This window comes from Eriocheir sinensis, unplaced genomic scaffold (assembly GCF_024679095.1).
Source record: "Eriocheir sinensis breed Jianghai 21 unplaced genomic scaffold, ASM2467909v1 Scaffold1241, whole genome shotgun sequence".
NCBI classification, from domain to species: domain Eukaryota; kingdom Metazoa; phylum Arthropoda; class Malacostraca; order Decapoda; family Varunidae; genus Eriocheir; species Eriocheir sinensis.
Genome location: NW_026110565.1, coordinates 1 through 11,555, shown reverse-complemented (window position 1 = coordinate 11,555; position 11,555 = coordinate 1). Strand labels below are relative to the sequence as shown.

General features: G+C 45.1%; 1 protein-coding gene across 2 annotated transcripts; it reads left to right on the top strand.

Moving 5' to 3' along the window:
* Window positions 1-1,272: 1,272 nt before the first annotated feature.
* Window positions 1,273-11,548, top strand: LOC126989616 (zinc finger protein 182-like). Of its 2 annotated transcripts, XM_050848228.1 has the most exons (3): window positions 1,273-3,654; window positions 7,523-8,259; window positions 8,428-11,548. In XM_050848228.1, the coding sequence occupies exons 2-3, from the start codon at window positions 7,999-8,001 to the stop codon at window positions 9,076-9,078; spliced, it is 912 nt and encodes a 303-aa protein (XP_050704185.1). In that variant the 5' UTR covers window positions 1,273-3,654; window positions 7,523-7,998; the 3' UTR covers window positions 9,079-11,548. The 2 variants fall into 2 exon arrangements, with proteins under 2 accessions (XP_050704185.1, XP_050704184.1); XM_050848227.1 differs by having other exon boundaries at window positions 7,523-11,548.
* The last annotated feature ends 7 nt before the right edge of the window (window positions 11,549-11,555 follow it).

Sequence of the window (11,555 nt, the reverse complement as noted above, 5' to 3'; positions counted from 1 at the left end):
GAGGTGAGGTGAGCACTGAGCAGCAGCTGAACCCTAGTGATGCTGACCCTTAGTGACCCTTACATTTAGTAGCGCTTATCTCTCGTGACGGTTCAAGAAGCCTGGGAGCCAGTGGTCACAAAGGGCGCCTCCTCTCTGTCCCATGGCGGTCATATTTATTAGTGAACGTGTTTGTGTTCTGGCCCGTGACAACCCCCTCGGGGAGACAGTTCCGCTGGCTGGTAATTCTTGCGGTAAATAACTGTTCCTCTGTGTTGTTCTGTGTCTGGGCTGGGTTGGTTTGAGGTGTGACGTGTTGGCCGTGTATATATTGCACAAATTGACAGTAATGAAGCCAGGGATGTATTTCTCTTTGTCACATTTTGGCAGTGGGACAGGGCAGGTTAGGTTAGACCTGATGCGTAGAACTCCAGAACTTCACCCGCGGTGCTCAGGTGGGCGAAACTACTTGTTATGAGAGATTTTGGTGTGTTTTGAAGGAATTGGCAAACTGTTTGCCATAAAACCATTTTTTCACTCCTTAGTCTCGGAAACAAGTGACCTTGGAGAGAAACAAGTCACCTATTCCTGCAAAACACCAAAAGGTAATTATTGAAAATCAGTCCGCGCCTCCAAAATACGATATGAAATACATGTCCCTTAACCATAATATGATGGCGGAAAAACTTAAAAGTAATGAAAAAGTGGTAAAGGTAGTGAAAAGGCATATTATACATACGCGCGCTGTGTTGGTGACATCGGCGGCGGGGAGGTGAGCAGCGTTACCAAAGATCCGGTTAGCAATGGTACGCTAGGTTAGCGATGGTACGCTTAGTTAGCCTTTAGCCCACGCATGTGAGACCAGGTCCACCACGCGTGGTTATTTTTTTTTAGAACACACCTTTACCCAAAGGCTTTTGTGAAGGTTTGGGCCGGGTATAGTATTAGGTAAAGGTGCGTGTTCTAAAAAAATAAATAACCACGCATGGTGGACTTGCTCACATGTGTGGGCTAATGGCTAACTAAGCATACCATCGCTAACCTAGCATACCATCGCTAACCGGATCGTTGGCAATACTGCTCACTTCCCAATATGGCCACCATCAAAACACATCGCGCGTATGTATAGTATGCTTTATCACTACCTTAACCACTTTTTGTTTACTTTTAAGTTTTTCCGCCTTCATATTATGGTTAAGGGACATGTATGTCGTCCCTTAAGTACAATATGGAGGCGTAATATCGTATTTTCGAGGCGTGGAGTGATTTTCAATACCCACCAAAATCTTCCACAACTTTTTTTGTCCCCACAGATAAGTTGTAGCAGCCAATGATCTGTTTGAGCCAATAATTGTTTCCTACACCTAACATTGCCACTGACGCTTCGCCATGCGCCAAGTTGCCACTTCCCGCCGGTCAGCGCCACAACACGCCTCCACTAGGCACGAGGAGGCTGGTACAGGCAGGTATCAATATTGGTTGACTCCAGCCTAACAACTTGACATAACCCCCAGCCCCAGACGGGGGGGCAAAGCCCCCTCCAACTTGCTATGGAGGGCTTCACCCAACACGTCAAAATAAAAACTCCATCCAGACCTATCGAAACAAAAAACCCAACTCCTAATGGTAGGGTGGGGGGCTTGGCCCCCCTTCCATTTGCTATGGAGGGCTTCACCTCAGTTAGTAAACTTAAACTCCAACTTAACCTAACCCATAATGGGGGGGGGCTTTGCCCCACACTGCTGTGAAGGGCTTCACACCACTACCTGCACTGAATCCACCCATCTTTTTGGTCTTACTTACACTTTGGACACTCCAGAACCTTGAGTACAGCACCGTCATTATGCAAAAAGTCAACTGATTCGTAATCACCACTAAAACCTTCCACCGCAGCGAGAGCATCGCCCCGCACAGACACCTTCCTCAGACTGATTCAGATTTTTTCGCTTCTGCCTGCCACTGCTACATGGAGCGCTGTGATTGGCTGAATTAATGAGGATTATTTCTGATTGTCAGAGGCATTGTTTTCACGCATGTGCAGACACCTTCTCTCCCTTCCTCGCGGATATGTCCTGCTGGGCCAGGGCCGGGCAACCTCTGGCCCTGAAGGCCTAGTGTCTGGTTCACCATCTTGTTAGGCATTAACATTGCAATCTGACCTGCAAAACCCCAAAAAGAAAATAAAACCTTCCAAACAGCATCTGCTGGCAAATACTGTTTAGCAAGCCTGTGCTCCTTGCCTCATTCCGTGAGAGCTGCCAGGTCTGTCCTTTTGAAGACAATCTGACCTTTTTGAGATCTGGTTGTCCTAATTAATATAAACAAAAAAGGACAGGTTGAAACTGCAGTGTGTTGCAGCTGCTGTAGGAGTCTGAAGATCCGTAGTATCCTGCAGCAGGTTTCCCCGAAGGTGTGGAAGGAAACGGCTCAACACTAGTTGTAGGTTCTTATTGCTAGAGACAAGTAAGCAGCATTCCAAGCGAATGTGTGTAAGCTGTGAGCCCATGACAGCTGCGAGCCAATGAAACTGGAGAAGCGAGCGGGCAGAACGTTGCCACATCTCTCCATGTTGCCATGTCAACAATCTAAATTGTATACATAATGACATACAAGTGGAAGTGCAGAAATATACATATGATGTGAATATCAGTGAGGCAATATGGTTACATATAAATAGGGAACATGTCTCGCATCACTTAGTACCTACAGAAACTATCTTGTTGTGGGGCCAAGCTGTTCTGTGTGTGCAACCTGCAGCAGGAGATGGTCACTTTCCTCCTCCAGAAGAATCTTCCCCACGCTCATCATTATGACCTGCAGTGGCTCGTTTGCCCGGCCCTGCTCATGGACATCAGTTCGCATCTCAGTGCTGCAAGGCAAAGACATTCTTGTGACAGACATGCAGGTCAGGTCATGGTGTTTTTTTTTTTTTTTTTTTTTACGTTGTTGCCTATTGCGCCGGTAGGCATCTTCCCGGTGGGGCCTGATGGTCGGCCCAAGGCTTCTTCCAGGTGGGGCCTGATGGTCGGCCCAGCCCGTTCTGGCGCAGGCGAGTGTTTATAGTGGCGCCATCTTGCATTGGCTCATGCTGCCCCCCGGAACTCGTTCTTGATTCGCTTGGACGGCTTCCTCTAGAGTCCGAGTTGATGGGTGGTCTTCAGGACAGCATGTGGGTAGTTTTAAGCCACTCGGCGGTGACTGAAAAATCCGAGTGGTAGCGTGAGGATTCGAACCCGCGTCGTCCATCACGCGGCGAATGTGGGTCCAGTACGCAATTCGGTTTAGATAATTGTAATTGTTTTGGATATATAGACAAGTGTGACAGGCTTGGCGGTGCACCGTTGTGTTGTTGGCGGCGGCAGGGTCTTGTCAGTCTGGAGTGTTTGTTTTCCTCATTTCTGTGTGTTGTGTGGAGCCAGTGCATGATTTGTGTTGTTTGCTTTGCAGAAAACAGCCATTTTTTGTGAGGAGGGAAGGTGGGAAACAAAAAGAACCAGAATAGAAAAGTCTGTCATCAGCACTGGAGGACGACCAATGCCAAAAGTTTGCTGCTACAGGACACGGTCGCGGCGGCGACAAGTGTTTGTGAAGGATAATTAGACTCAACGAGTCTAGCCCAATCCAACAACAGCCTTGTCACTCCCCCTTGCCTTACCACAGTGCCGGTCAGGTCAGGTTAGTTTCCCGCCGTGTTCTTTTTTTCTATTTATTTATTTATTTTATTTTTCACAGTAGAGGAGGCAGCTCAGGGGCAGAAACAAGTCACAAGAAAGAGGCCCACTAAGCACTGCTCCTGTAAATATAAGTATGGAAGAGAGGTCAGTTTCAGGTGGAGAGGTGTCTGATAGACCCCTAAAGTTAAATGGTTACAGGCTGTGCAGTTTTCCTCTTAATCATAATGTCAAAGGTATGAGGTGTTTTGAGGTAGTGGAGCTAAACTACACCTTTGCCCCCCAAAATAGTTACACCAAGCAAACCTTACCAAAGCTAACATCACCTGGCAGGGAGCGTTGTGTGGGGCGTCCACATCATGGTCAGGACGGAGTGCGGTGGGGGGTTAGACTTGTCTGTCTATTTATCTATCCATCTGTATTTGTTTACACATGTATCTATCTAACCATCTTTATATATTTATCCATCTATCTATCTTAGTGTTGAGGACCCAACAATTAAGACTACATGTTTGCAAGAGGTTTACGCAAGACACAGCAGTCTGTACGGCTGATGAGTGATGCTGTTTGTGATGTTCTATGCTGCTTTCTGGTATCTGACATGCTTTATTAAGTACAACACGTGTAAAATTGCTCTCACTGATTATTTTGTGGGTCTGGAGTCTTTTGGGGGAGCGCACCAAACACTCACGGAAGCATGCCATTCACAGGGGCCTGTGTCCCCTAGCTCCTGCCAATACTGAGGGACGGGTGTATTTGTTTTGGTTATTTTTTGTTTTTGTTCATTGTTTTGTGTGTCGGGTTTATGCCACACCCAGGATGACTCCTTATGCCTGGCAGCACGAGGGCAGAGGTCGGGCGAGGAATGGAGAGAGTAAACTTCTTCAGCAAAAATGTAAAGATCATTGGTAGCTGGAATTGCTCTGCCATGTGCGTGTTTTCCATCCATTATGTAATCCAGCAAAAATGGACAGAAACATAAGGATGTGGGGGAAATTTCAGGCTAAATTGGTCAAGGCCATACAAACTGTCTTTCCCCACTGGGGGGAGGGAGCCCTCCTCCCCTTGCACCAGTGAGCAGGGAAGAATATGTGCATCACTGCCAGATACAACATTAATGCCTCCTGCATTTTTATAATGGTATGACAGACAAATATAAAGTTGTGCGGCAAATCTCGATGCATGGACTCTGGCGCATATATTATCCGTGCCAACTATGAAGCAAGTGCCCAGCAGTGACAAAGATCTGTGCCATTAAAACAAAATTGTGCTTCCTCAGCCTTAACCCTATAAGCTTCGACGTTTTCAAATTTTCGCGCTTCTAACACCTAGCATCGTACTCATCTATATGAACAATGATAACGCTCATGAACACAAAGTACATACTAGTACTGAATCAATAGTGTAAAACTATTGAATAATGAGTGAAAAGAAGCTACTGGAAAGTAAAAAAGGGTATAAAAAAAACAGAGGTAACTCTCTCTCTCTCTCCCTCTCCCTCCCTCCCTCTGTCGCTCATCACAGGCTTGGAGGAAGAATGGAGACATCTCTACTTGGCAAACAAATGTCGTACACACGCATCATGTATGTAGCTACCACGCTGTTGATTTTATTATTCAGGAAAAATCAGCACAAAATAGCAATGATGATAATTGATACGTACAAGTGTGTCTCAGAGAGAGAGAGAGAGAGAGAGAGAATTTTTGCCACTTGAGTAAGACACACTTACACACGGACACATCCATGGTGGAGAGCCTTTGAATTACCTTTTTTTTTATTTATTAGTAAGTTTCTGATACGTCAAGGGGGTGGAAATAGGTTGACTGGAAACAATTTTATCCATTGCTGGGGCGGCGTGGCGGGGACAACGAGAGCTTTTATACAGAGATAAGAATCACAAATATTACACTACAGACATTGCAAATACCCTTAGGAGAACGGTTCGTTACATCGTGATAATAAATAAATACCTAAATAACCAGGGCAGGAAAGTCGGAGAATAAGACACAATCAATCAGTCAACTTCCATTTCCATTTCTATATCCTCGTTTTGACATTCAAGAAAAAAATAAATCGCCATCAAAATCGTACCAATAATTTGTCTAGTTAACTAATCATACATCTTCATTTCTTTTTTCCTTTATGGGGAGGAAAAAAAGTGGAAAGATAACCAGCTCTGAAACCGTAGAGTAGCTACTTAGTTTTCATTATGTTTTCACTATTAGCTTCTTCCTCGACAACAAAGAGATGGTCATTTAGAAGGTTTGAGGGGGGGCAGTACTTCGTCAATTCTTTCTTTTCTTCACCCCTCTCCATCACTTGAACTGTTCTTACTTCTTTTCCAGTATTTCTTTATCCTCGATGGTAAAACAGAGGCAATTAGAATGTTCAAAAGGAAGGGGAAAAAGTCAGTGGGGCGTAGTGTGGCGACGGGCTGGAGGCCTGAGGCAAGCTGACGTAAGTGACGTCTGACAGACTCAGAGTCTCAGCACCCAGCAGAGTTACCATCATTCACTCAAGGACGTATTTTTTTTTTTTTTTTTTTTTTTTTTTTTTTTTTTTCTATAAGAATTGTCTGGCCAAAGTAGAAGGAATAAATAAATGTTATAAAGTACAAGACACAGTTATCACTTCATGGTATTGCCAAAATAAGTATTGTATGTAGCATAATTCATCATTCAAAACGAGCATGTGTAGCCGCCGCCGCCCCTAGAGACTCGCGCCCGTTGACACACGCCGACACGCAAACACGAACACACCTCCCCATGTATTACTAGTTGTACCATCACACTCTGTACTGCCTGGGGGTTGGGATGGCATGTTCCTCCCTTCTCTATTGTTGTTTACTTGCAACAATAAACTATCAATCAATCATCAATCACAAGCTTGTGTTGAACGGCATCCTGTTGACAACACACATGCTAGAACTAATGCCATCTAGAGGGCCTTGCTAGAACGCATCTAGAATGCACACTGCCAACGACAGATATACCCTATAGGCTTCCTTCATTATAGTTACCATGGCCAGTTTGTTTGTTGGTCTGTTTAGTGTATCAGCTAAAGCTTTATTAAAAAAATGCAAAACATGTGGTATACAACACAGGTATATATATATATATATATATATATATATATATATATATATATATATATATATATATATATATATATATATATATATATATATATATATATATATATATATATATAATAATAGTATCAGTATATCGTATAGGTTATCGTACATCTGACAGTCGGCAGCCGTTTGAACACTTTCCAAAATGTATCGACTGTGTTTCAAAATGATTGGCGTTGGTTTCTCGAAATATTCGTGTGTAGCAAAATAATGAGGATTCATATGGTTCTTATTGATATCACATATTAATCTAGGGTATTTTCTGTGTTTATCTGTTGGACTGTTTCTTTTACACGATAATAAAAAAAGTGTATCATTTTGATCGAAGAGCCTGAGGGGTGGCCAGATGTGGCCACCCTCGGAGCTTGTAGGGTTAAAATTGCTGCTGCTCAGCCTCTAGTTAAGCAGTTTTTAAAGTTTTTGTAGCATACATAAATCAAACAAGTGTTCTAAAATTTCTTCAGATGTCTTCCTTCTGCTGCAAAGAAAAATGTCATTCTCTCAGTGGACAAAAAGTAGTGGCATTTCCTTGCAAGGCGCCAAAAGCCTTTGATTTTTTATTCAAACGCTGCACCAGTTCTGATGAAGCAGGGTGGACAACAGCAACACATAGTCACCCGTTGGGTGCAACAAAACCATTGTGTTTATGAATGATTGAAGGCAGCGGACACAAAAGTCCTTTATGGCGATAGAGTGATGGAATATTCCCCTTAACAGCCCATCTCTTGCACCCCAGGATGTGGTGTTGGCCATGTTGGGAGGAGCACAGCGCCAGGAGACAGTTGCTCAAGTGAGGGTCTGAGGCGGACGCTGTGCTCAGTGCTCGCTGAGTCCGCGCTGCCGCTGACCTCAGGATCCCTTGGTGCATCCCTTGCCTCGCCTGCCGCTCGGTCCCTGAGTGTGGCGTCGGGGGAACCTTGCCGCCCGCTGCAGCTTCCCTGAGGTTCCTGCAAGACCCTCACCCCAGGAGTGGTGGGCAGGGGAGGCTGCAAGGCCAGGCAGCAGCCTGAGTGGCGGGACCAGCAGGAACACTGCCACTGCTGTGAGGACCAGAAGAACACAACCATTAACAACAACAACAACAACAACAACATCACCACCACCTTGCTGCTGCCATCTCCAGAAAGGAAAAGGAAAGTTTGAGTGTGACAAGATTTGAGACTGGGAGCAAGTTCAGCAGACACAGCCTTGTACACACTGGTGAGGGAAACCATGAGTGGCCAGTGTGTGGGGAAAGACTCCCTGGGAAGGATGACCTCAGCAAATACACCCACACACTCTGCTGAAGGACCCCTAGAATGCCAAGACTGTGGCAAAAGGTTCAGTTACAAGAGTAACCTCAGCAGACACACCCTTACACACACTGGTGAAAGACCTCATGAATGCCAAGAGTGTGGCAAAAGGTTCAGTATAAAGAGTAACCTCAACACACACACCCTTACACACACTGGTGAAAGGCCTCATGAGTGTGAGGTTTGTGGTGAGACATTCATTACGAAGAGCCACCTCAAAGTACACACTTATAAACACACTGGTGAAAGGCTTCATGAATGCCAAGAGTGTGGCCAAAGGTTCAGTAGGAAGAGTGACCTCAACACACACACCCTTATACACACTGGTGAAAGGCCTCATGAGTGTGAGGTTTGTGGTGAGACATTCATTAGGAAGAGCCAGCTCAAAGTACACACTTATAAACACACTGGTGAAAGGCCTCATGAGTGTGAGGTTTGTGGTGACACATTCATTAGGAAGAGCCATCTTAAAGTACACATTTATAAACACACTGGTGAAAGGCCTCATGAATGCCAAGAGTGTGGCCAAAGGTTCAGTAGGAAGAGTGACCTTAACAAACACACCCTTACACACACTGGTGAAAGGCCTCATGAGTGTGAGGTTTGTGGTGACACATTCGTTAGGAAGAGCCATCTTAAAGTACACACTTATAAACACACTGGTGAAAGGCCTCATGAATGCCAAGAGTGTGGTCAAAGGTTCAGTAGGAAGAGTGACCTCAACACACACACCCTTACACACCCTGGTGAAAGGCCTCATGAGTGTGAGGTTTGTGGTGAGACATTCATTACGAAGAGCCAGCTCAAAGTACACACTTATAAACACACTGGTGAAAGGCCTCATGTGTGTCTGGAATGTGGGAAAAGGTTCAAAGAGAAGCAAACCCTGGAGCGTCACACCTTCAGACACACTGGCCTGAGAGAGTTCAAGTGTGATGTGTGTGGGAAGCACTTCAAGATGAAGATGGACATTGCCAAACACATGAAGACCCACTTCTGAGGTGCCACGTTGTGCCTGTGGTTGAGAGAGAGAGAGAGAAAATATTTCAGCCACTCTTGCACTGTGCCTTATCAGAATCTCATAATAACCAGTTCAGAAAGATCAAACATTCACCTGTTAAGTGTGTGTGTGTGTGTGTATTCACCTAGTTCTATTCACCTAGTTGTGACATACAGGAAAAGAGGTACGCTCGCGCAGTCCCGTCTCCATATCCGCTCTTATCCAACTTTTCTTAAAATCATGAATGTTTCTTGCACAAACCACTTCCTCCTCCAGACCATTCCACAGCTCAACTTAGATCAAGTGGGATCTAAGTGGGAAGCTAAACTTTTTCACATCTCGCCTACACGCGGTCACCCTCAACTTTTTTCCATGTCCTCTTGTTTCTCTCTCGCTCCACACACACAGGTCCTCTCTGTCCAGATTCTCCACCCTGCTCGCCACCCTGTACACCGCTATCAGGTCTCCTCTTTCTCTTCTTCTCTCCAGGGTTGTGAGCCCCATGCTATTGAGTCTCTCGTAAGTCCGATCCCTAAGTTCCGGTACCATCTTAGTTGCCATTCTCTGTACTCTTTCCAGCTTTCCTATATTTTTCTTTTCGTGAGGAGACCAGACCACTGCTGCATACTCCAACCTTGGCCTTATCATTGTAACTCTTATTTTCTTCATCATCTCTTCATCCAAATACACAAATGCCGTCATTATGTTCTTCAGCAAATTCATAGTTTGTCCCGTTATCCTGTTGATGTGTTTGTCCAGTGACATGTTCTCTGAGATAGTCACTCCCAAATCTTTTTCTTCTATTCCTCTGCATATTATCTCACTTCCCATCTTATAATCATATTCACATCTTCTACCACTCCTACCAAACTCTATTTTTTTACATTTCCCAAGGTTAAATTTCATCTGCCATGTACCACTCCACTCCTATATTTTGTCCAGGTCCCTCTGCAATGCCTCACAGTCTTTAACATCATTGACTCGTCTCAATAGCTTTGCATCATCTGCAAACAAACTCACATAGCTGGTCACTCCTTCCACCATATCATTTATATAAACAGCAAATATTATTGGCGCCAGCACCGAACCTTGTGGGACCCCACTCCTCACTGGGCATCAGTTGGAAGCCTTGTCCTTGATTATTGTCCTCATTTCCCTGTTAGTTAGGAAGTCCTACAGCCACTTAATTAGTTCATCACCCACTCCACCCCTATTCTTAATTTTCCAAATTAGTCTTCTGTGCTGTACTTTGTCGAATGCCCTTTTCAAATCCAGGTACACTCCATCCCCCCAGCCTTCTCTCTTGTATTAAATCTGTCACCCTTGAGTAATAACATAACAAGTTGGTGACACACGACCTCCCTCTCCTGAATCCAAACTGGCAATCCGAGATAATTCTCTCACTTTCCAAAAAATCCGACCACCTGTTTTTAACTAGCCTCTCACGTATCTTCGCAACCACACAAGTGAGTGATACCGGTCTGTAATTTAATGGGTCCTCTCTCTTCCCTCCTTTATAAATTGGTACTATGTTTGCTCTCTTCCAATCTTGTGGTACCCTTCCTTCACTCAGGGAGGCGCTCATTATGGAGTGCAGTTTCTCTGCAAGTTGCTCACTACATTCTTTCAGGATCCACCCTTGTACTTCATCCGGCCCTGTCGCCTTTCTTACATCCAGCTTGTTCAAGCTTTCCTTGACCTCCTGCACCATTAACTGTATCTCCTGCATAACCCTTCCTCTTTCCTGGCCCGGTGGTTGTACGAATTCGTCTTCCTTTGTGAAAACTCTATGAAAGCTATTGTTCATCACTTCTGCCATCTCTGCTGGGTCTTCATATGTAGTTCCATCCATTTTCAGTTTATTGATTGTTTTTCTTCTTTAATTTGCCGTTCACATGTCTATTAGATAATTTAGGTTGGTCTTTGCATTTGTCGATTACCATATTTTTCGGCTTACAAGACGCACTTTTTTTCCTAAAAAATACCATGAAAAATACTTGTGCGTCTTCCAAGACGAATGTTGTATTGTGGCAGCAACGTCCAGGCTCAAGTGAGCTTGGACGGTCACCGTATTGGCTCGACCGATAGGGACGTGGATTTTTTTTTTTTTTTTTTATTTACGTCGCTGCCTATTGCGCCGGTAGGCATCTTCCTGGTGGGGCCTGATGGTCGGCCCACGGCTTCTTCCAGGTGGGGCCTGATGGTCGGCCCAGCCCGTTCTGGCGCAGGCGAGTGTTTATAGTGGCGCCATCTTGCATTGGCTCATGCTGCCCCCCGGAGCTCGTTCTTGATTTGCTTGGACAGCTTCCTCTAGAGTCCGTGTTGATGGGTGGTCTTCAGGACAGCATGTGGGTAGTTTTAAGCCACTCGGCGGTGACTGAAAAATCCGAGTGGTAGCGTGGGGATTCGAACCCGCGTCGTCCATCACGCGGTGAATGTGGGCCCAGTACGCTACCATTTCGGCCACCGCCTACCCG